The sequence below is a fragment of the Emys orbicularis genome, chromosome 4 (genome assembly GCF_028017835.1).
Source record: "Emys orbicularis isolate rEmyOrb1 chromosome 4, rEmyOrb1.hap1, whole genome shotgun sequence".
Classification (NCBI taxonomy): Eukaryota; Metazoa; Chordata; order Testudines; family Emydidae; genus Emys; species Emys orbicularis.
In genome coordinates, this window is record NC_088686.1 from 13,898,054 (window position 1) to 13,922,747 (window position 24,694).

The 24,694-nt window shown below is 45.9% G+C and overlaps 1 protein-coding gene across 1 annotated transcript in view; it reads right to left on the bottom strand.

Annotated features, from left to right (window-relative positions):
- Nucleotides 1–17,297, bottom strand: part of RTN1 (reticulon 1) — a 186,384-nt gene extending 169,087 nt beyond the window's left edge. Inside the window, exon 1 of the mRNA XM_065403210.1 lies at nt 17,105–17,297. Coding sequence (XP_065259282.1) covers nt 17,105–17,297 — 193 coding nt within the window. The remainder of the gene's footprint in view (nt 1–17,104) is intronic.
- Nucleotides 17,298–24,694: the final 7,397 nt, after the last annotated feature.

A 24,694-nucleotide genomic window follows, 5' to 3' on the forward strand; every position in this document is an offset into this window, starting at 1 on the left:
CACAGACTGGTGTCTGGAAAGCTAAGGAGACCAACCTCAGGGAGTGCCTGCTACGCCATGCTTGGCCAGCAAGGTTGCTACAGGGCAGCCATGCCCCACAACAGGGGAGGGATACCTGAAATTTCTAGAACAGCTGAGTTTTTCCCCCCAAGATGGCTATTAAAGCAAGCAGCAGAGCAGGGATTATGAAGCACTGTCTACATAAATCTAAGTGCATGGATTGGGAAGGGAATCTGGTGGGTTTTTAAAATTTTATTGCATCTATCATGCAAGAGTCACTGCTGTAATTTCACAGTCAGGTCTTATCATTAGCACAAAGTAAAAAGGATTTTTTTAAAAGTTGTGTTAGGTCTAATCTAGGAACACTGGGCCCATCTGGGCCCATCATTGATTTTGGTTCCCTTGTACTGTACGGACAGAGAAGTCACATTAGTAAACGAATAAGAGGAAATACTGTCAAATATATTTTCATTTGAAAGCTCTGTCGTGGCCAATCCAGGCATGCTGGGCACTTGCTATACTGGAGACTGGCAATGATTGTATGCCCTCAGCACTGCCCTGACAGCAAAGTCACATGCAATAAAGAAGGGAGAGACTTTGCTTGGTTTTAAAGTTCTGTGCCAACCAGGCACACTGGACACTGCTGCTGACCTAATTTCACTGCATCAACCAGAAAGAAGTGATCACATTTGTGTGGACTAAACTAACTGTACAATAAGTGGACTTTCTGGGGTTTAAAAATGTCTGTAATTTCTTGCTGAAGATATAATTGCTCTCCAAGCTACAGGAGCAAGAAACAAGTCATAAATCCATGGTGGCATTTGCTGTTTTAGATTGAGTGTTCTGCATTTTATTGTTTGTGTTGCAGTGAAGTTAGCTGGAAGCAGAGCTGGTCAAAAAATTGATTTTTTTTTTGTCCCATGGGAATGTTCAATATATCTATATTTGTTTTGTCCCAAAAATTAGGGGGGAAAGTGTAAACATCAATTTTGTGTAGAATGGAAAGGTCTGAAATTTTTTTATTTGGAAACATCAAAATGTTTCGTTTCAGTTTAGATCAGGGGTCGGCAACATTTGGCACACGACTCGCCAGGGTAAGCACCCTGGCGGGCCGGGCCAGTTTATTTACCTGCTGACGCGGCAGATTTGGCCGATCGCAGCCCCCACTGGCCGTTGTTCGCCGTCCTGGGCCAATGGGGGCGGCGGGAAGCTGCGGCCAGCACATCCCTTACCCGCGCCGCTCCCTGCCGCCGCCATTGGCCCGGGACGGCGAACCGCGGCCAGTGGGGGCCACGATCGGCCGAACCTGCCACGTCAGCAGGTAAATAAACTGGCCCGGCCCGCCAGGGTGCTTACCCTGGCGAGCCACGTGCCAAACGTTGCCGACCCCTGGTTTAAATCAACATTGAGCTGCACACACCTGACTCAACCATGATGCATCATGGTCGTAGGATTCCCCTGATTCACTGCAGTGGTTCAACCAGATGGGTGATTGCAGTGCATCATGGAATATGTAATCCAGCCAGGGAGCTCAGCCCACAGAGGAGAATTGTGGCATGAGCCACCTGAACTACAATTCCCATGCAGCACCATGACAGGCCAGATGCCGAACTGACCCAAAATGCTTCAATCCAGTTGGACAAACCAAAATGTTTTGACTCAGGTTGACCTGACCCAAAATGAAATATTTTGTTTTAATTGTCCTAATGGAAAAAAAATCAAAACATTTTAGTAAAAACTGATTTTTATGGAAACTGCATTTTCCATGGAAAAAAACATTTTGATGGACAATTCCCAACCAGCTGTAGCTAGAAATAAAGCTACATGACTGCCGTCCTCTTAGACCCTCATGGTGCGATACACGTATCTCAGGAGGTTGTCCCTGTAAGTAAAGATGTACATAAGAATTCTCAACACAAAATTAAAAGAAAATAAACCCAGGATTTTCAAACTTGTACACCTAAAAATTGGCTCCTAAATCCATATTTAGGCACCTAAATAAAAGTAGCCTAGACCCACATTTTCAAAAGGGACTAGTGATTATTTGATGACTTATCTTTTAATTGTCCACCTTGAGATACTGGTGACCTAGTGGCTAGAACACTAGACTGAGGGTACGTCTATACTTACCTCCGGGTTCGGCGGTAAGCAATCGATCTTCTGGGATCGATTTATCGCGTCTTGTCTAGACGCGATAAATCGATCCTGGAAGTGCTCGCCGTCGACACCAGTACTCCTGCTCTGCGAGAGGAGTATGCGGAGTCAACGGGGGAGCCTGCCTGCCGCGTGTGGACCCGCGGTAAGTACCTTGTAGTTCGAACTAAGATACTTCGACTTCAGCTACATTATTCACGTAGCTGAAGTTGCGTATCTTAGTTCGAACTGGGGGGTTAGTGTGGACCAGCCCTGAGACTCAAGAGATCTGAGTTCTATTCCCAGCTTGGCCATTGGCTGTCCTTAGGCAAATCATTTAGCCTCCCTGTGCTTCATTTCCCCCATTTGTAAAATGGGTATAACGATGCTTACATGCTTTGTAAAGCACTTTAAGATCTACAGATCACAAGTGTTAGATAAGAGCTAGGTATGATTATTATTAAAGGGTCCCGATTTTCAGAAAGTGCTGAGCCCCCGTCCTCTGAAAAGGAGACATGTGAAAGGAGCCAGAAGCTGGGACCCAAAAATCAAAGACACTGGTCACTTTTTAAAATCTAGGCCCCAATTTTCAAACTTGCTGAGCACCTGCTGCTCTGATCAATATCTGTGAAATTGTGGGTACTCAGCACTTCACTGGCCCATTGTCATGGAGGTCTCTAAACATGGATTTCAGAGCCTAACTTTAGACACCCAGGTCTGAAAATTCTGGCTTAAGTTTTTGCTGTTACTAGGAGACACCTGCACAAACTTGTGACATAAGTTTTATCTTCTGAACTTTTAATTAGGTTCCTTATCCTGTGTGCATCAATCATACATCTGAGCAAAATCTCATGGCAACAACCCGTTGTCAGAAGTTACTGGTGTGTAACAAATTTCAGTCCGAAAAGTGTCTAAGCATATTTTTAAAAATGACAATTTCACAAGACAGAAAGATGACCACTTTGGGTTTCACTCTCCCGGGATCTACAGGTTCATTGAGTTGATTAACCAACCCTGACATAGAAGAGCACGATATACCCTCCACCATCTGTACTCATGTTGCGTTGTCCAAGGCCACTGAGTTATGGTCTGCCTAAAGAACACCTCCTAGAGAACAGCAGAATGTCAGTGCTAGCAACCAACCTGAGAAAACTACTGTTCAACACCAAAGGTCATATCCCCAGCATGGCACCATCTAAGTCAGCAATTTCCCATTTATGCCAGCAGAGAATCTGACCCCAGGAACCATGTTTTCTAATCCTACATTCTGTGCCCCTCCCCAAAAACTGCTCCCTACTTTCCTCCACCTCTTAAACTAGGAATTGGCCAGGAACAGTTCTAGACAAAGAACATAGAAACACACAGACATTCTGAATTTAATGCACTTAGCATTAAAATATTGGTGCACTCTTAGTTCCTGCCCAGAATGATTTCCTTAAAGACTAGAGAATCTAGTGGCGTCACAGGGTCATAAACTGTAGCGAATAAAATCAATTTGTATGTAAAGTGCTGGAGGGCATGACATAATCCTCTTTCCTCTCTTCAGTGCATGCAAATTAATGGTCCTCCAGGAAGTACAAACGTAAGAACTAGAGCTGTGCAGAGACAGGTGTCTCAGTTTCATGGAGGATTTCAATATTTCAAAAGTTTTGGTTTTGTTTTGATTCGGAGCATAGTTCTTAGTGCTGAGTTCAGATTTTCAAAGATAACTCCGGAAAGCTTCACAGATTATATATTTTCCTCTTTAATTTACGCCTCAGAGGATAAAGTTAATCAAAACGGCAGTGAAGATAGTTCAACCGTTTCAGGTCTAGGGCTGATTTATTAACTGTAGCTGTGTTACTCTCTTTCACAGAAGCTGCTGTGAATGATTCCACCTCCCCATTCTCAAAAAAAAAAAAAAAATCTTTTTGCTGGCTATCAAATACAAGCTGACACACTTGCATACTAGACATGCACAAGTGCACTGCACAGTCTGATTCATCTGCAAAATATCCAACATGCTATCTGCTTGATGTAAAGTAGGTTGGAAGAGTGACCTATTAAAAGCAAGAGGAAAAAAAGCAAGTCTACTGCAGAGCTGTGAAACAATTAATTTTTTTCTTACTCTTTGTTCAGCCTCCTTTCCTTAGGTTGCTTTTCAGTTGCACTCAGATGTCCTGGTGAGGGACAACCTTATACAAACATATATGGATAGATGGAAGATGCACAGGATAACTTCATGACATGGCAGTACTATTAAATATTAGAGAGATTATATACTGTCCATTTGCTATGATCAAAGTGCAAGTATAATTCCTATATGTTATAGAGCATTACACTGCAAAAAAATGTCACCTTAGCTCTGACCTGCATATCTGGAAACTGAATTACAGCATGTCAGAAAGACAAGACGAAAATCCAAAGAAATGGCAATGGATCCTTGCTTTTAACCATGCTCAAAGATGCTCAAAGCCATCTACTTAGGACCCCTTACAGTAATTTTAAAGTATAGAAGTTCCACTGTTGCATGTGATGGTAATTCTAAAATAGAAAATAGAAATTTACTGGACAAAATAAAAATAGCCTAATGCTTTAAAAATATCATTTATCTTGCTCCAATTTAGACAGATAAAGATTGTATTTTCTGTTATAGGGCCAGCAATAGATCAAGTACATTTCTAAATCTTACTGACATCTAGAGCTGATGGGAAAGAAGAAAACACAAAACTTTTGAGAATTTGGCAAGAATGTATTAATTTTTTTAATAGTTTTTTCAAACTATGTCAAAATTTCTTCTAAAGTTTTTGATTTTTGAAAATGTCAAACATCTCAACAGCTGGGTCAAAACAAAACACATTTTTTACTAATTTTTTTGTGAAAGTTTTCAAAGGGAGGGGATATTTCAAAAATTAACATTGGTGACGACTTTTTTGTATTGAAACCTCAAAATGCAGGAAATTTGGACCTGGTCAACTGGCATAATTAGGGACGTTGGTCCACATTTTCAGTGGGCCTTCACACTGACTGTTTATTTTGTTCATGAGGGGAAAAAAAAGGAGCATGCACTCATTTGCGTTCAGTGATACCATATCTGTGCAAGCAAGTAAATGCTTGCTTGCCCATCTTCCCATTTGTGCATGCAGTTTATGTAGACAAGTGCACATGAAATTTTGAAAGTGCAGAATTGGACAGAACCTTTTAAAATTTTGGTCCAAAATGTGCAAGGGAGACACAAGTCTATATTTTCTTCTTTGAAGAAGGTGGCAGTTGTGGACCACTTTGTTATAAAGACTTCTGATTGTGGAGAGAGCAATAAACTGAGAGCAACTCCACCGCCACATATTTGAAAACAAGTACACTTTCATTCAGAAAGAGAGTTTTCTGAGAAGGTTAATTGCTTTGGGGCTTGCTTGGATTCTGACCCATTTTTTTAGAACTTTTACTTTTCACCCAAAACTTTTTCTGCAGCCTGCAGATCTAAGAGTTTTATATTGTATCTGCTGGCTTTTGGGACAACCTGGAAATCATAAGAAACAATTATGCATTAAATTTTAATTATAATTTTACAAGATCAATAAAGAGAACAGTTACAACATTAACTCAATATTATGATAAAAAGAAATGGGGAAGATTACCAAAGGGAATAAAACAATCAGCTTTAGAGGAACTGGACAGTGAAGGCTGATGAGGAATGGAATGTTAATCTGTATTATACTGTTCAGCCACTAGACAGCATTGTGTGTGAACATCTTTTTTAAACAAACCTCAACCATAGCTGGGAGAGCATTAAAGGATCTTATAATGAAGACATCTGGTGTGTGTAAGCAAGCTCTGTGACCAGCCCATATGTGGTACAGAAGTACATGACATGGTGTCAGAAGTAAACTAAGAACAGAAACAGAAGGAACAAAGCTTGCAGAATCTTATCAACATGTCACTCTTCAATGCCCCCGAGAACCTTAGCTTTGACAAACCTTCAGAATGGACAGACTGGAAACAATATTTTGCATTGCTACCAAGCTTCACAAAGAAACTGGAGATATACAGATATCTTCTTTAATTTATGCTATGGGGAAGAAGGTAGACCATATCTTTAACTCCTTTGACTTTACTGAAGACAGTCACAAAGATGACTATGAAAGGCTTCTGGGTATTTTTGATGCATACTCTATACCTCAGACAAATATGGTTTGTGACAGAGTATTTTTCCATCTGAGAATTCAAGAACCAGGGGGAAATACTGAATTTTTTACAAGAGCTCTGCATACACTGGCTTAAAACTGTGGTTTTCAGAATGCAAAACATGAAAATATTAGAGTCAGGCAGCTCAAGCTATTGGGTTCACAGATAAAAACCTTTCACAGCAGCTACAATTGAAGAAAGATTTAACCCTAGCCACAGGTATTCCAATAGCAAAACAATCTGAAATGATGAAACAGCAAAACCTAGAGAAAACTGATAAACTTCCTTACCTTAGGGGTTTTATGATAATGACTTTTAACACTCAGGGTTTTGCTGTTCACCAGTTCAGACTGTTTTGCTGTTTGAGTAGTTGTGGCCCACGTTACCCACAAGTAAATGGAGAGGCTGAGAATTGTACAGACAGCCAAGAAAATCATACAGCAGGAAGATCCATTCCTTGCTCTTCTGAGTTACAGATCACACCAGTAGCAGCTACTGGATATAGTCCAGCACAACTCCTGATGGGAGGACAACTCAGAACTACTGTTCCAACTTTTGAAAAGAACCTATTTCCAAAGTGACTAGGCATGAAGAGAGTAGCCAAACTGAATAAAAACGCTAAGGATGTGTCTACATTATAATTAAACACCTCCACCTGGCCCGTGTCAGCTGACTCAGGTTCATGGGGCTTGGGCTACAGGGCTGTTTAATTGCAGTGTAAATGTTCAGGCTCAGGCTGGAACCCAGACTCTGGAACCCTGGTAGGGTGGAGAGTCCCAGAGTCCAGGCTCCAGCAGAGCCTGAACATCTACACTGCATCTACACCCCATAGCCTGAGCCCAAGTCAGCTGAAATGCGCCACCTGCTGGTGTTCAATTGCAGTGCGGACATACCCTAAAAGAGTTGATGAACGCTTTCACAACAGACGTCACTCAGAGAACTGTCAGATCTAGGACCTGGTAACCATGTTCATGTCAAATTGGATGGAGAAAAAGGATGGACAACTCCAGCACTCATAAAGAAAAATAATTCATCGCCCAGATCATATGTGATCGAGACCGACAGTGGAGAGTTCAACAGAAACTGTTGACATCTACCATTTGTTCCTCATAAAGAACAATCAACAGAGCAAACTCTAGAGATGCAGATGCAGAACAAGAAGACTCAAGGATTCCAAACCAACCATAGCCAGTCATTGCAACTAATGGACAGCCTGATGACCAAGTTGTTATATGGTCAGGTTATGTAATTAGAAAACCAATATGATTCGGAGACACTTAACAGACTGATGCATACTGAACTTCAAAGACAGCGTGATAGTGTAAATATTGTAATGAAATGTGCTGTAATGGAATGCTAAACTGTTATACTTTTCAGCTAGTAGATGGTACAGTGTGTAAAATACTTTAAAAGAACCTCAGCCATACCTGGCAGAATATTAAGTGGTCTTATGATGAACACATGTGGTCTGTATAAGCAAGCTCTGTGACCAGTCCATATCTGGTACAGCAGTATGACAGCTGTATCAATTAAAATTTAGAGAAGAGTAATACTCCAATTTATATCATTCCCTTGGTCTATAATGTTTACCAAAGGTACATTTCTGTGATAACAATTAATGACAGGATCCTGTGAGGTACATAGCATCTCCTGAGATGTGCTGAACACTGATCAGAAGATGCTTCATACCTCATAAAATCAGGAACTACATTTTTACTAGTTATTTAAAAAAAATTCCTTCCCGGCTGTGCCTGCAATTAGCAGGTGTAAATAGTGGTGGCACAACTTAAGTAATTTAGATGCAGCTGTATAGCCAGTATTTAAGGCTCCAATTCAGCAAAGTTCTTAAGTCAATGGGACTACACAAGCTTAAAGTGAAGCATATGTGGACATGTGGGCCTAAGAGTAGTTAAGCTCTATAAGGGTAGTTAAGCTCTCGAGGTCCCTTCCAGTCCTAGAATCTATGAATCTATGAATAGGCTTCCAAGGGAGATGTGGAAACCCCATCATTGGAGGTTTTTAAGAACAGGTTGGACAAATGTCTGTAGGGGGCTGGACTTGATGACCTCTCAAGGTCCCTTCCAGCTCTATATTTCTATGATTCTATATGCTTAAGCACTTTGCTGGATCAGGGCCTAAGTGTCTAAATGATCTAAATTGCACTTGTGGTTCTTTGTGCCTACAAACTGCTGGCACCAGAAGAGAGGCCCCTCATGCCAGCTGCACAGACATTAGCCAGAAACACAGTATTCTGCAAAGTAGAAATGGGCTGCACCTGGTAATGCTCATGTTCTCCCCATTCCCCCCCAAAACATTTGGGGAGACCACTCCATAACAGGACTAGAAGCCAGGCATTCTGGGGCTGGTTACAACAATCTGTCTGGCTGCCTGTATGATGACACCTCATGACCCAGCAATGCTCCCTGTGTGCAGCCCACACAGATTATTTCTGCTGCGGACAGGAATAATCTGTAGATTGGGAGGGAACTGCTGCTGACCTGAATAAGGCTGAGCATTGGTGCTGCTTTGGCAGAATCTAAGTCTTGTTCCAGAATCTGGCCTTTTTCTATTGCTACTGAGTGCTAGTTTAAAAATCAAACTCAGTGAGAGAGATGCTCTCGCTGACGTGAGTGTGCTGGGATCTGTACTTGGGTCAGGTGCTTTTCACATCCCCAGGTGTACAAGATGCTATCTTTGGGTTGCTTAGTCATAGTGCAGGCTGTGGGTGGCATTCAGATGAGCAGCAAGTGCCTGCCAGCCCTGAGAAGCAGCACTTCGTACAATCCCATCGCATGCTGACACAACAAACAACTTTGTTCACATACTGTGGATTCAGTATCTCTAGCTCCTCCTTCACTGCACTGCCACAGACAGAACAAACAGTAGCACAGAAGAGGGATTGTATTAAAAACAAACCAACCCTTCCTTCTTAGGCAGTCTTGCTTCCTTCCTAAGGGCCTAATCCTGCTCCCATTGACATCAATGGCAAAACCTGTCAGAGATGGTCTAGATATAGTGAGTCCTGTGTCCTCTCGAGGTCCCTTCCAGCCCTACATTGCTAGGACTTTAATGGTGCCGGATCAAGCCCTGAATATAGCCCTTCTCTCAATCTATTCCTTGAAAAAGGCCTCTGCATATTTTTTAAGCCCTGATAGAAGGTTCACATCCGGCAGGGGCCATATCCTCACTCGGGTAAATCAGAAGGGCTCCCTTGACTTTGATAGCCTGAATTCATTCACCTTACAATCGTGCTGCGAAGACCGTCTGTTTAATGGTGGAGGGCTGAGGATGGGATTTCTGCCCGGTGTTTTTAAGCTGTATTGGTCACTTGACTGGTGATTGAATGATATGTGATAGAGGGGGAGCAAGGGGAAGGGCTGCTTTGTAACTCTGGGGTTATTGTGCCCAGGGATGGAGGTTTTAAACCAAAATCTAACAGATCCGCCCCAACTCTCCTAAGGAGACTACAATGGAAAGTCAATTAATGTTTACAAGTGAAGAGGATTCTGGGACCAGGAAACCACAAAATGTACCACATGACCCTATGGACCTTTTTCCTACTATGTTGTACAAACCTGCCCCATACATTCGCTCATTCCTGATCAGGGTGAAGATGTCTTTAATGTTACTGCTAAGAATAATAATTCAACTGCAGTTAATAAATTCAGCACTACTTTGGAGAAAGAATTACAATCTCAACTGATAAGTAAGTAAATATAAAAGAGATGTATCCATAAACAACTCATAGAAAAGGTGTCTAGTCTCCCCTAGCATGTAACGACCCCAGCGATGCTGATAGATGCAAAAGGCCTAATCTCGCCAGGTGCTGTGAGCCTCCTGTGAGTCAGCGGGATCTACCCAAACTTTCCCCTGGGTAATAAGGCACAGTAAGTAACTGGATACAGACCTTACTAGAATGAGAGCATATGTCACTCTTCCTTCCTCTCCCAGACTTGAATCTACCTGTACACTGTGATCTTTTGGGGCAAAACCCCCAAATAGGTGCAAATCTTAAGGGTGTTTTTTTCCCCCATAGATTCCAATGCCAGAAGGAATAATCTAGTCTGACCTCCCACCTAACAAAGGCCATAGAACTTCCCTGAATTAATTCCTGTTTGAATCAAAATCAGATTTAAAAATTCAAAATGCTGATGACTCCACCACTTCTCTTAGAAGTTTGTCCTAATGGTTAATTATCCTCTCTGTTAACAATTTATACCTTATTTCCAGTCTGATGTGCAATTTAAAAGGCAAGTCATGAGATGAAAATATTTATGGCAGCCACAACAACTATAGACAAATGTGATTAGATGCCCCCTCTCCCATACTCCTCCAACCAGAGTTAAAAGGGCAGAAGTAGTTCACTGACCAGAGGGACAGTCAAACAAATGAAATTATGTTACAAGATTTACTGGTCCACAGGATGATGGAATTGGGACATCTAAAGTAGCTCCCCTTCCGCACGTCTCCTTCCACTTCTCTTCCCCACGCCCGCCCCGATATATAAAAAGCTCATTACTGATTTATGGGATTAATACATTAGAGGTGAGTGACCTCTCCCCTCCCTACCCATTTTGTCTCCTTCTTCTTCTTGGTCCTCTTCAAGTCATTTGCAACCCTTATTGGTTAAGAGTTAAGGTAGGGGGCGAGGGCAGATATACACACATACTGGCTATGACCAGTTTTTTTCCCCAGGGTCATCAATTTATTTAACAACCAAAAGGCCATTGCATATATACAGGCTGATGCTAGCTTTAGCAGGATACCCTCCACAGCAGTAGTGGTGGGAAAATAGCAGAGTTTTCATTGGAATTTGATTTCCGTGGGCTTGAGAAATCATATTGCCTTACAGATTTTATGCAATAACAATAGTAACAACACTTAGCTCTTACATACCATTTTTCTCTAATAAACCTCAAAGCATTCTACAAAGGAGAGCAAGTATCATTGTCCCCATTTTTACAGATGGGGAAACCGAGGCATGGTGCTGGGCGGTGACATTCTGAAGAATTTTGTTTGAATGACTGGTACTCTAAAGAAATGCACAATGTACTGACTTGCCACAGACTGGAGTGCACAGACAAGCTGTAAGGGAACTTTAGTAAGGTATAGATCCAAAAATAAATCTACTTTTTTTCCTATATCTTTTTGCAAATTCTACATCAAATCATAGAATTGTTTGGGCTGCAAGGAGCCTCTATAATATAATCTGGTTCAACCTCTTAATTTGCAGGGGCATTTCTAAAATTTTCAGGGATTATCCAAGGGGCCATAGGGAAAAATCTGGTTACCTAGAACAAGAGAAGCCAAATACTGCATTGGCCTAAGTATGTACAACTCCACTTAAATCACTTTCAAACTAGGGCTGAATTCACCCTGAAGGCTTTAACTAGGTTGTGAACAAGACTGTAGTGGACATATTTTAAAGTGGCTGCTTTAGACACAGGGAGGTAGCTTTTAGGGCAGGTGTCACTATACTACCAATGCTCTTCTTTCTACAACAATTCAATAAATAAATGCCAGGAGCCCAGTATTCACAACGTGAGCAACCCTCAATGTCGGGAGGATGAAAAAATCTGCTAAGAAAACACATTTCAATATCAGACATTGATATTGTATCAAATGACAGTATCACAGACACTATGACCAGGTCCTTACAGCAACCTGTCGATTAGCTAATGTTCTGATGTTCAGGGATGCTGAAGGGACCAGGTAGGTGCACAAAGCCCGTGTGTTGTAGCTACATGGGCTCCAATCCAACTCTCCAAACTCATTGACTCCAATGAGAGTTTTGCCTGACTAAGAGTTGAGCATCAGGCCCAGCGTCAGTGTGTTCTCAAGAGCTTGTTGTCCTGAAGACCATTTAAAATTCTCTTCCCGTCTTTAGTCATCAGGCCGCCTTTGCTGCCTCTGGCACCGAGATAGCCCCAGACACAGGAAAAAAGAGCAAATGAAAATGATTTACGAGCTAAGCTGTATCAACACGAAGGCAGGCGTATTCTGGGCCGAACGGTGCCGCCAGCTCATTCACAGCCCGAGCGAGCAGGCTTTGTGCAGAGGAGCCAAGGGGAATGGTGGGCGGCTGCAGCAGAAGCTGCAGACCCACTGGCTTTGTGCCTATTCTTGGGAGCTGCCGTGTATATGTTGGGGAGGACACGATGCAGCTGTCAGCCTTGCCTGAAGATTTGCATCATTTTCCTCTCCCTCCGTTTTAATGTTGAGCTTTCAAGTATGCATATCAATCTAATCAACAATCTACTGCCCTTAAGGGCTTGGCTGTGCAGCACTTTCTGCTAGGGACATTTGTCACATGTCGAGCTAAAGGAATCAAGTCGGACCACCATATTTAAAAACAAAAGGGCTATGCTGCGGGGGTTAAAGCCACAGCTGTGTTAGGGAGGGTGTGAGGGGCAATACACCAGCTATGGGACACACACTACCTGCAGACGCAGGCAGGCTGAATGCCACCGGGGCTCAGGGGGCTCAGGACAGGAGAGGCAGCTGCTACACCATTGCGAGGGTACAGTCAGGGCCGGATTAAGGCAACAAAGGGCACTCTGGTTCTGCCTCTGCAGCCTGTGCCATGCCCCATTTCTCCCAACTTGGAGTAGTAGTGGCAATGGGAGCCCCTCCCAAAGGAGCAGGGGCTGTCACATCCAGCCCCCATTTCCCCTCAAGAGCAGCAGTAGGGTCCTTTCTTTACTTAGAAGAAGGGGTCCTCTCTCCCTCCACAAGGAGGCAAGAATGGCCACAGGGGTGAGCCCCAGCCCTTACCCAGCAGCAAGAGTGTATCTGTTTGGGTCGGTAGGTGGGTTAGGCCTGCTGCACTCTTCTTCTTCTGCCACATACCCAATCCTATTTGGGTGTTGTTGGCAGGGCCCTCAGAGCAATGGCTCTTGGAATTCACACCCTACTACAGTGCATGGAGCAGTTCTCCCATCTTGGAGTGATTGTTTCAGGCTCTCTGCAGACTCAGGCAGATGTCGCTGCATCAGTTAAATTCAGGTCACATTTTCAAGCTTTTCTTCACAAGCATGTGGCCTAGAAATGTACTCTTTAATAAAAATAATAATGAAACCTGAGATTATGACCTCCTCTCGTGATCCTGGGAATTGGAGCCCTGGGCACAGGCCTGTAGTGTCTATACTGCATTCCAGGCTGGATTAAGGGTATGTAAACCTTTCAGTGCCAGCCCTGAACTGCCAATCTGTGTGGAATTGGAGAGAAGCCATAGTTCCACTTCTGACCCACTGGAGAGATCAGTTGGCTGCACCAGCCTACACCCTACTTGTTCTCCCAGGATTCTGGTGTGGTGAGGGTGCAAAGGGCTTCCTGTGTCCCACTCCCTCCTCACCCCACTAACACATCCCAACCGGGGGCCAGAATCTATCCCTAGCCATTCTGTCATTTTGTGTTTATCCCAGGAAACGCCTGATATCAGCCTGTGCAATATTTTTGGAAATGTTTTTTTCCCAAAGAATTTTAATTACTGTCAATGGACAAAAATAAATAGCAGAATCCATGTGCAGATGGTGTGTGGTGTGGCATGGAGCTTTCTTCAGAAACATACAAATGCTTAGCAATCTCTCACTGCTGTTTTAATCTTGCAAGATCAGCCTACAGTGCTTCTTGCCCTCAACCAAGTTCACATTTTGGGAGGGGAAGACCATTCTCAGCACAAAGGGCTGAGCCACATACAAGAGCAGCAGTACCTCACCTCTTTCATCTTGCTCCTCCAGGGATGAAGGGTCATCCCAGTGATTTCTAATATAGCAGCCATGCAGGAGAATTAACAGATGCGGAAACCGTAGCTTCTTATAGCCCAGATTTTGCTTGAGAAATCTCAGGGTCTAATTATGAGAGTTCTATGCAGCACAGCTATATCTCACCCCCGCTCCCCATCAGGAATTCATGTGAACCTTTTCTTCAGTTTCAGTCAACCCTGGTTTTGGTTGAACACAAACGCTCGGAGTGAAACCCCTGTAAAAATTGTTGTATTTCACTCCTAAATCACATAAAAGCCACTAACATCATTTTGACATGCAGCTGGTTTGGCTCAAAACTGAGCCCAGGTTGGCCTGAAAATATTCACTTACCTTTCAACAGTCCCTGGCTGCGTTTCAAGTTTATACCAAAATCCAAAGCCAGGAAAAGTTTGCAAGGTTTTGGGTTTCATAACAAAAAAGTTTTGCACAGCTAATGAGTAAATGCTCTTATTATTCTTAGTTGTTTGTATGTTAGTAGCATCTACAATGTGCAGGGCACTTTCCAAACACTTCAGATGCCACAGTTCTTACCTGAAGGAGCATCTAGTCTAGCAAATGAAAAACAACAGATCCAGGGTATAGGAAGGGGATATATAACATACAAGCAGGATGGCTAGGGGGTGACTGGGAAACATATTGGTGATTCTATTTTTTGTTTTGTTTGCTTGCATGTCTTGTTTATTGCATAAACTATCCCCAGCTGTCTCCACAACCTAGTGACTATTAGCTGGCTAACTTCTCTATGATGACATTTGCCGCATCTATGCATCTCCCTGTTGGCCTATTCCCACAGCTCTTGGGTTTTAATGGAATTGCACACCTGAGCAAGGCATGCAGGATGCCACCCTATAAACAACAGAGTTCAACTGCTTTTAAGAAACACAAGAAAGTTCTACATACTCAGCAACATGCGAATGCCCCTTATTTGCTAACATAAAAATAATCACACAGAAAGAGTATGTAAACAATGCGCTTCCCCCTGTGAAAGGAGACAACAATTGCGATTATCTATGCCCTCTGGAACATAGAAACCACTGATATTATAGCAACAAAATAAAGAGAAGGCTGTGTGTGAACGCAGTGGATTCATTGGATGGAGTGCTGTAGAATACAGTGCTATCAGCTCTGCTGCCCCCTCCCCACCCATTTTTTAAAATTATACGATACACATGAAAGAGTATACTCATTTTAAAATATTTTAAAATGTAACAACATTAGCACATTTATTAGCTAATCTGGGGTTTAATCAATCTGTAACCGGTAAGCATCAGTTAGTATTTGTACTGCTGAATTCTCTCACTCCTCCCACCCCCGAGTTTGGCACAAATATATATATTTATAACACCTCTGTGTAGATTATTCCAAATGCAACATCTTCATGATTTTCTTTACCAGCTAACTATTCTCTTTCTAATGCAGTGCACTCTGGAGAGCATCAGTGGCACCCGACAGATGAATTCAACACTGAAGCAGCTTTCATTACATGTAGGCAATATCACCGTTTTTTCAGTTGAGTGGGAATTTGATTTGTGCTGTGCAAGAAACCACCCGTCTTTGTTCTTTATATAGTCTGAGCTTCAGGATTGCCATGATTCTCTCCACAAATGAAGAAAGAAAGATTAGGTCCCCACAGCCATTTGTATAATTATACTTTTAAGGGAAATCTCTCTACTGAGGGAACTCCACCCTTTACTTACACACACACACACACACACACACACCTCCCTTACATTTACATTACAAGCCATATACCTCCCTCGTCAATATAAAGTCATGTTTCACAACCGACCACCGAGATTAGCTAATGAGCAGCACATCAGGCAGATTTTACTGCCTGCCCAAAGCACTAAAACAGTATGACATTGTCTCCATCAGCTGATGGGCATTAGACCCCATGTCACTATTGAACCCAGAAGAACCAAGCAGGCAGGAAGGCTGCAGCAAAACATCCATGTTGAGCACACACCCACCGAGAAAGCCAGGGCTGTGTGTAAGTGGAATCATGCGCCTCCATAATAGAGCCGGCAACAAATGGTCATGGAATATGCGTTCCTCCTGGACAACAAGTCTTTTGTGTTGAATGATGGTAGGAGATCAGACAGGGACCCAACCCAAAATGTTGCTCCTAATGCATTTGCGGTTATTGCATAACTGGGACTCATGTTGATCCCAAGCTTCTCACCTCCAACTTAGTCAACCCATGTGTAATACTGTACAGCTGCATACTGGGGGCATCTGATTCCCAGTGGACAAGAATTTAAATCAGAGCAGCCAACTTCCCACATGTAGATGGTTAGTTAGATTCCCCCACCAGCTGGCAACGGAGAAAGGAAGGGGGGAAACCACAGAAAAATATAGAAGCACCTTCCTCAAATAATTCTCCCATGAACTCCCAGAAACTGAAGTCTCTGGATTTCACTAACAGATGTGTGCCTGCTGCTAATACTCCTACCAAAGGAAAGGTGCTCCCAAGCCTAGGGAAACCAAATACATCCCCAAAGCAAACGACATGAAATGCACCCCTAAAAGCAAATGGGAGACAGACACAGCAACAAGCAATATTTAAATTAAGCTGTGTCCCAAGAGCCAATAGAAAATAAACGCACTCCCCTCCCCCCAAATACTGAAGTTCAATTAATCAATTTCACATGTTGAAATTAAACAAGGGCCAGATTGGGATCGCCGAAGCAAATGCGGATTGACTCCTTGAACTCAGTCAATCAGTCCGGATTGACACAGGTATAAGGGAGCTCACGGGCTAGCCCAGGCAGAAATAACCTCCCCCCCAGCTCCAGAGCAGGGCGTGCGGCGCCCAACGAACCGCAAAGCGCTTGCAGGAACTCGGCAGAGCTGCTGTAGTCGCCCCCTCCCTCGCCTGGTTATTTTTAAAGGCCAGGCTCTCTGGTTCTTTAACATTTCCCTCCTGGCAATCGCCAAGCAGCGCGGCAGGGATCAGAGCGGGCGGGAGGGGTGGGCGGGGGGGAGGGAAGGATGCTGCCTGCCACCCTTTGTTGAGCATCTCTGGGTACCTCGCCTTTTACCTGTGGATGCAGTCGCCATGGTAACGGCCGGGTGTTCCCTGGCGGAGCCGGCCGGCAGCTGCGGCTGCTGCTCCCCGTCTCCATCCCTCCGCTGCGCCCCAGCTGCGCGCTCCTCCGCCCCGGCCCCAGCCCCAGCCCAGCGCGCCCCAGAGCCCGACAGCGGCAGCTCCTGGCGATCCGGCGGCGCAGACATGCTGGTTTCCCGGCTCTGGCTCTCAGGCAGCGGGAGGAGGCGGTGGCCGCTCGGAGTCCGGGCGCCGGCGGGTAGCTCGGAGCTGCTGCTGCTGCTGAAGCTCCACCAGCGCTGATTACGCAGGTGAAAATGGCTTGTTTAGTTGGAGCCTTCCAGCCCTTGCGTCACCCTGTGGCTGGCATATCACAGGGCAGCGAGCTGCCAGCCGGGCTCTAACTCTGCCCCATTTAACTGCTTCAGGCAGGCAGGCACCGAGCGCTTTGTACAGAGGGAGAAACGTCCCCTGCCCATTCTCCCGCCCCACCCGCCTCCCCTCCCCGCATTGTTCCCAGTTGCTCAGCCCAAGAGAATGCAACATGGCAGAAGAGCCTGGCTCTGCGTGCGTGGGGCCAGTGCCACTCCCAGAGAACTCTCACTGGAGCACAGGCGCTCGGGATCTGGCCCTGGGTCATTTGCACAGAACAAGCCAGCGCTTCCTCCCCACCCCACCATCACCCAACACAAGATGTGCGCTGCTCCCAGAACATTCCCATGTGTTTACAAAACACACTGCAGTCTGTTTGCAGCTAGGCTGGGAAGGATGAGATTCGCAGCTCATTACAACTAAATGACAGCTGTCACAATAAACTCATGAGTGGAGGGCTTGCTTACTAATTCACCAACTGTGGGAACTGACACTGGGCTTCCCAGAGGCACAAGGCAGGCGAGGTAATATCTTTTATTGGCCCAACTTCTGCTGGTGAGAGGGACAAGCTTTCGAGCCACCCCAGAGTTCTTCTTCAGGTTTGGGACCACGAAGGCTACAGCGACACTGCATACAACATTGGGCTTCCCAGTCAGTAGCTGTGAACTAACAAGGTTTCCTTGTCATTAGTGATAGCCTAATGTTTTTTTATACCATAATGGCTGGGAATTATAGAGCACTATCCAAGGATCTCCAACGTGAAACTGCACAAGACCCTGGGAATTATTACCACCCCACTTTTAGTTGGATGGGGAAACTGAGGCAGGTGGCTACTAAAGGCCTGATCCTACAACAGGACGAGTTCTTCCTGCAAGGTACTAAGCACTCTTAAGTGAAGCTAGTGGTAGCATCTTGCAGGAGGTAATCATCGCCTCACAGGATTGAATCCTGGGGGACATGTGATTTGTCACATGGTAAATCAGTGGCAAAGCCAGGAGTAATTACCCCGTTCATATGACTCTCAGATCTGCGCTTTCCCTGTTGGACATGGTTTACCTACAAGCAGTGGGCCTTAATGCCAGTTTCATTGTATTCAAGGTCATTCCTAGGCACTGGGCTACTGTAGGGAGATGTCAGCAGATGCAGGGTTTAAAGTAGGTATATATTTTCAAAACCTAAGCCCCATTCTCCCCTATCTTCCTGCAGAAGACAAAGTTCAGCATGTCTGACTAACTCCATCAGTTCTGGTATTTTCCCCGCTCCTTCCAGAACCCTCCCTCAAATCCCCCTCAAGATCTGCCTAATTCTTGGGGGGACGGGTAGTTCTGCAGGAGGCCCAGTCAAGACAGCTCTGCCACCCAGGCCAAGTGGTCACCAGAGATCATGCCTCCCTGGGCTCCCCTCAACCATAGCTGTCACTAGAACACACCTGGAAGTTGTGTGTAGAAAGGCAGAGGGGAAAGCAGCACAAATTATACAAGCTCAGCCTTCCCTTGCAGGCTGGAGTGGTGGCCGTGTGACTCCAGAGACGCCCAGAGAGCTTCAGCTCGCAGCCAGGATGGCCAACCCATAAGCTTAGCAAGCTTCAGAGCAAGAGGGAGGGCTCATTTACTCTGTTTTCCATTGGACTGACCACATTTGTTCTTGCATGGGGCCTGTGTCATTTTTATTTTTATCACAAATGGCTCATGGCCACAGGGACAGAAACACTCCGAATTAGTAAAACAAGCAATAGCGGAAGCATGGTCATCATCTGAAGACTTTATCCATCACAAAATGACATGGGCCCGGTGTGCTCCCAGAGGCAACATGTAAAAGAGCCCCTGTAAAAGAAAGCCTCTTACTGACCCTTCCAGCCTACTAAGAATTAGATCAAACAACATAGAAGAGATTCCACATGATGAGACAGAGAAGGGATTAATAGAGCCCTAGGGAGGCTGCGCAGGAAGCAGCCAGTAGGAGAGGGGCTGCGAGGAACAGCCAGTCAGGGCCCAGCAGGCCCATATAAAAAGAGCTGCTGAGCAGAGAAGTGTCAGTTGCTGCTGGGAGCCCAGGGAGTAAGGACTGTGTCCCTGGAAGACTGAGGGCAGGTCTTCACTACCTGCCGGATTGGCGGGTAGCGATCGATCTATCGGGGGTCGATTTATCGCCTCTAGTGTAGACGTGATAAAATCGATCCCCAATCACGCTCCCCGTCGACTCCGGAACTCCAGCTCACGAGAGGCGGAAGCGGAGTCGATGGGGGAGCGGTAGCGGTCGACTCGCCACCGTCCTCACGGCCAGGTAAGTCGACCTAAGATATGCTGACTTCAGCTACACTATTTGCGTAGCTGAAGTTGCATATCTTAGGTCGAACCCCCCCCCACTAGTGTAGACCTGGGCTGAGAGAACTATAAGGACCTTGGACAGAGCAGCAGCTGAGGCATTGAGATAAAGGCGAAGAAGGTGCTGGGGCCATGGGGATGTGGTCCAGGGAAACAGAGTGGCATTGAAAGAGGTTACAGAAGAGCAGCAGGAGGCTGCTATTTACAGGGTCCCTGGGTTGGGGCCTGGAGTAGTGGATGGGCCTGGATCCTAAGTTCCCTCTAAGCCACGTGGCTGCACAGCTACCTATTAAGCGCTGCTCAAGACTGCGGCAGGGAGAGATGCCTCTCCCCTATCCCCAGACCTCCCGCCTCTCCCCGCCAGCCCTGGCCCGGACCCGTCGCGGCCAGTGGTGAGAGGCGCCCCAGCCCCAGCCCGGACCTGCCACGGCAAGAAGAGGATGCTGCGGTTCTGGGAGCTGAGAGAGGAGCCGTAGGTGGGAGCAAAGACAGTGTCGGTGTGCGGACTGCGAACGTAGGCATCGGCCTTGAGCTAATCTCCATCACAACCAGGAGGAGGTACCAGTCTGGCAATGAGGGCTGTACCCCATAACAGTCCAATCCAGAAGAATGGTGGTCACAATGCAGAACCTCAAAGCATGCACACACACATTGCTTCACTTTGCATTGTAGCCCTTTGTGCTTTGGGGCTGACGTAGGCTGCTGGGCCAAAGTGACTGAGCCAAGCCGGGCTTTTGGTTTCAGAAGCAGCATTGCTGGCAAAGAGCATGGGGCTTGATGAAAGAGATCAGCTGATACGGCAGTAGAAAAAACAGCCTCTCTTCCTTAAGGATTTATTCTTGAGGCGTTAGAGCAAATTGGCTACGATATTTTGACATAACTGGGAAACCAAATTAAAAACAACCCCATCAAACCATTAGGGTATTTCAGGCCCCTGTTGGGAACAAGGCACTGCAAGCTGTGTTTGCAGCACAGTATTCTCAGTGCTAAGGCGTCTCACTTGCTCCTGCAGCCATTGGTTGCCTGAGATCAGCTGCGCAACTTGGGCCTGCAGTGCTTGATTCTCCGCCTGAAGGCGGAGGGCCCATTTGGGTGAGTCCGATGCTTCTAGTAGCTGCTGAGTCCATCCTTCTCACATCTGTCTCTCCAGCAACTTGCACCTGAAGAAAAGGAGCAGTGGCGCCAGCACCATCTATTGTGGTGAAACTGGCCATGCCATCTCAGCCTGCCAAAGAACATGGGGAAACAAGCTGACCCAGGCCTGGTGGGAGCAACCAGCTTGGACCCTGAGAGATGAGAACTTCCTGTACCCTTGTCCTCACTGAGATGCACCCTGAGCCCCATCCAGAGGCTTCCCATTTGCAGGTGTCTATCTAGCTGCACATCTTGGGAGACCCCCCCCCCCCAACATATTGCCCTCCAACAGGCCCTCGTTGATTCAGGAGCAGCCGACAATTAAATGGATGCAACTACAGCCCCTACAGATACCCCTGCTATGCAAGGCCATGCCCAACACAATCAAAACTATTGATGATTCCCCATTGTCCTCAGGTCCAGTTGTGGAGAAGATTGTTGCCCTGGAGGCCATTATTCAGGGACATGGAGAAATGACACAATTTGCTTTGATCCATTCCCTGCATTTTCCCACATTTCCTGGCTGGCCCTTCATGACCCCCTCATTCACTGGTGAGAACAGAAAGTCGCCTTCCTGTCAGAACTCTGCCGACATCATGGCCAGGGACCAATGAATGTTGCACCCAGACCGAATCAGACTCAAGTAGGGGTAGTTGTGTGCACTGAAACATCTAAGTAGGAGACTATAGAACTTCCCCCCTACCCCCCCAAAGTGCTGTGATTACACTGATGTATTTGAGAAGAAGAGTGCAGAAAACCTCCCCACACAACTTCAGCCAGGGGCAAAAATACCAGAGGTTCGTTTCAAATTTTTTCAAAACAAGCCAAACTCCTCACTGCTCTACTCTGAAAAAACATCAAGTTCCATTGGTCACCCATGGCCCAGCATGCATATGAGCAATTGCAACTTGCCTCCACCACTGCTTCATATTGGCCCACCCTGACATGGTGCAAGCTTCCATTGTGGAAGCCAAGGCCTCTAGTACGGCGATAAAGGCAGTCCTCTCCCAAAGGCATGGACACAAGCAAATACTGCAACCCATCGCCTACGACTCAATGAAGCTCACACCTGCTGAGCGAAACTATGAGACCCTGGACAAGGAACTCCTGGCAATTAAGACTGCCTTTGAAGAGTGGAGACATGACTTGGAAGTAGCCCATCATCTGGGTCCAAGTGTTCACGGACCACAAGAACCTGCAGTACCTATACAGGGCCAAGACCCTGAACCAATGACAGCTCTGATGGGCCCTAGTCTTCTCCCAGTTCACTTTTACCCTGACTTACCACCCGGGAACCAGGAACGGCAAGGCCAATGCCTTGTTCCAGAGATATGACCCTGACTCATGAGGCCCCAGTCTGAAACCAGCCCATGTTTGCAAATCCCATGACTTTCTTAATGCCACTCACTGCTCGGACCTGATTGCATTCATCTGTTCTGTCTCCATCTGCAGAATTCCATCCAATGAGTTGGCCAAGAACCACACGACACCCAGAAGGGGATCACATTTGTGAAGGACTGCATCTATATTCCCCCCCGGACCTGCGAGGGTGGCGGTTCTCCAACTGTGCCACGGCAAGTGTCTTGCACGGCAACTTGGCAAGACACTTACGGTGATATAAAACTCAACTATTAGCATATCATTTCTTCTGGTGGTCCCGAATGAACACCATGGTAAAGACATTTACAGCTTCCTACCAGGTGTGTGCCCGCATCAAGATCCCTTGCCAGAAACCCTGCAGTCTCCTCCAACCTCTGGACACACCATCTTGGCCCTGGGAAGCCATTTCCTTGGACTTTGTGGTGGAACTACCAGAATCCAGTGGTTTCACTGCCATCTTAACAGTGGTAGATTGCTCTTCTAAAATGGCTCACTTTATTCCCTGCACAGGTTTACCCTCTGCAGAGGAAACTGCCCGGCTCTGGATAAACAACGTAGTCCAGCTTCATGGCCTTCCAGATCATATCACCTCGAAACGGGGACCCCAGTTTACTCCCCACTTCTGGCACGAGGCCCTACATTTATTAAGAGTCCATATTCACCTGTCCTTTGCCTACCATCCTCAGTCAAATGGCCAAATGGCAAGAATCAGTCAGATCCTTGAACGATACTTACAAAGCTACATCAACCATCACCAGGATGACTGGTCTTCACTGTTACCAATGAAGAGTTTTCATACAATAATGTGGACCATGCATCATAAGCCATGGCCTCTTCTTTAGCAACCATGGGTACCACCCCTGCCTTCACCCACAACTACCACATCCTCCCCCAACCCATCTGCCTCAGACCTAGTAGAACACATCCATCACATCCAAGAGGAGGTGAAGGGACATCTTGAAAGGCAAAAGGCATGTGGACAAACACAGACAACAGGATCCCACCTACTCTGTAGGACAAAAGATACGGCTTTCAATAGAACATCTTCGCATGGACAGACCCTCCTGGACACAAGACAGTTGATTCCTTGGCTGATACTGCATTCAGCGATAAATCAACCTAGTCACCTTTGAGCTTCAGCTCCTTCGATCCATTAGGGTATGTCTACGCTGCAATTTGACACCCGCAGCTGGCCTGTGCCAGCTGACTTGGGCTCATGTAGCTCAGGCTAAGGGGTTGTTTAATTACAGTGTAGACTTCCGGGGTTGGGCTGGAGCCTGGGCTCTAGGACCCTGTGAGTTGGGAGGGTCCCAGAGCTCCAGCCCAAGTCCAGAAGTTTACACTGCAGTTAAACAGACCTCAGACCAAACCCTGGAAGCCCAAGTCAGCTGGCATGGGCCACCCACGGGTATTTATTTGCAGTGTAGACATACCTTCAGGATCCATCTTATGTTCCACTTCTGAAAACATACACTGAGAATACATTCCCCCATAAAGTCCAATCACCACCCCCACCAATACAGGAATACATTTGGAGTCCACATGCACCTTGTGAAATACATTGTACATAAAGTCCTCGACTCTAAGAGCAAACAGGGCAAATTATGATACCTGACTGACTGGCAAGGTAGGTTATGGCCTAGAGGAATGCACTTGGGAGACAGAGGAAAGAGTTTATACTCCTGCCCTGGGCCTTCCATAGGGGCCACCCTGAGAAACCTGGACCCACGTTGCCTAGAGGGCACTCCTAGGGGAGGGTGTCATAGCATGACCTACAGGTCTCAAACCTGTGTCTGGAGTGTTTCTAGAAGCAGCCTCACTACAGCTCTCCATCTGGAAGGCTGCGGATGCTTGCTTACCTGGGACTCATGAAGCCCAGCCCCAGTTTGAGGCTCCTGCAGTCCTATTGGTGGAGACCCAGAGCAGCTGACTGGCCTGTTGGCCCTATGACATTACCCAGGGTACAATCTGGACTGTTGAACAGCTGTATCCCCTCAATTATCCAGCCTGGGGTGCCTTTTACACTGTTTTGCTATGAGAGCAACCACTCGCGGTCTGCTCATTCCCAGCCACACTGTATGCAGCCACCATTTAATTACACTGCAGAGAAACACCAGCAAATTCCCAGTCCCGGACTTTCCCCCAGAAATCTGCGTCTTGTACTGCCCAGTTCTCTCCTGGACAACACAAGCTCATATAAAGTCCATCATTTTATTAATGGAAAATGGTATGCACAGATCCTGTTATTCCAAATGAAGTTTCCCAAACACTTCAATCCAAACACACTGGTTTAGATAAAACAATAAAACAAGTTTATTCACTCCAGAAAGATAGATTTTTAAGTGGTTGCAAGTAATGAGGCATAAAAGTCAGAA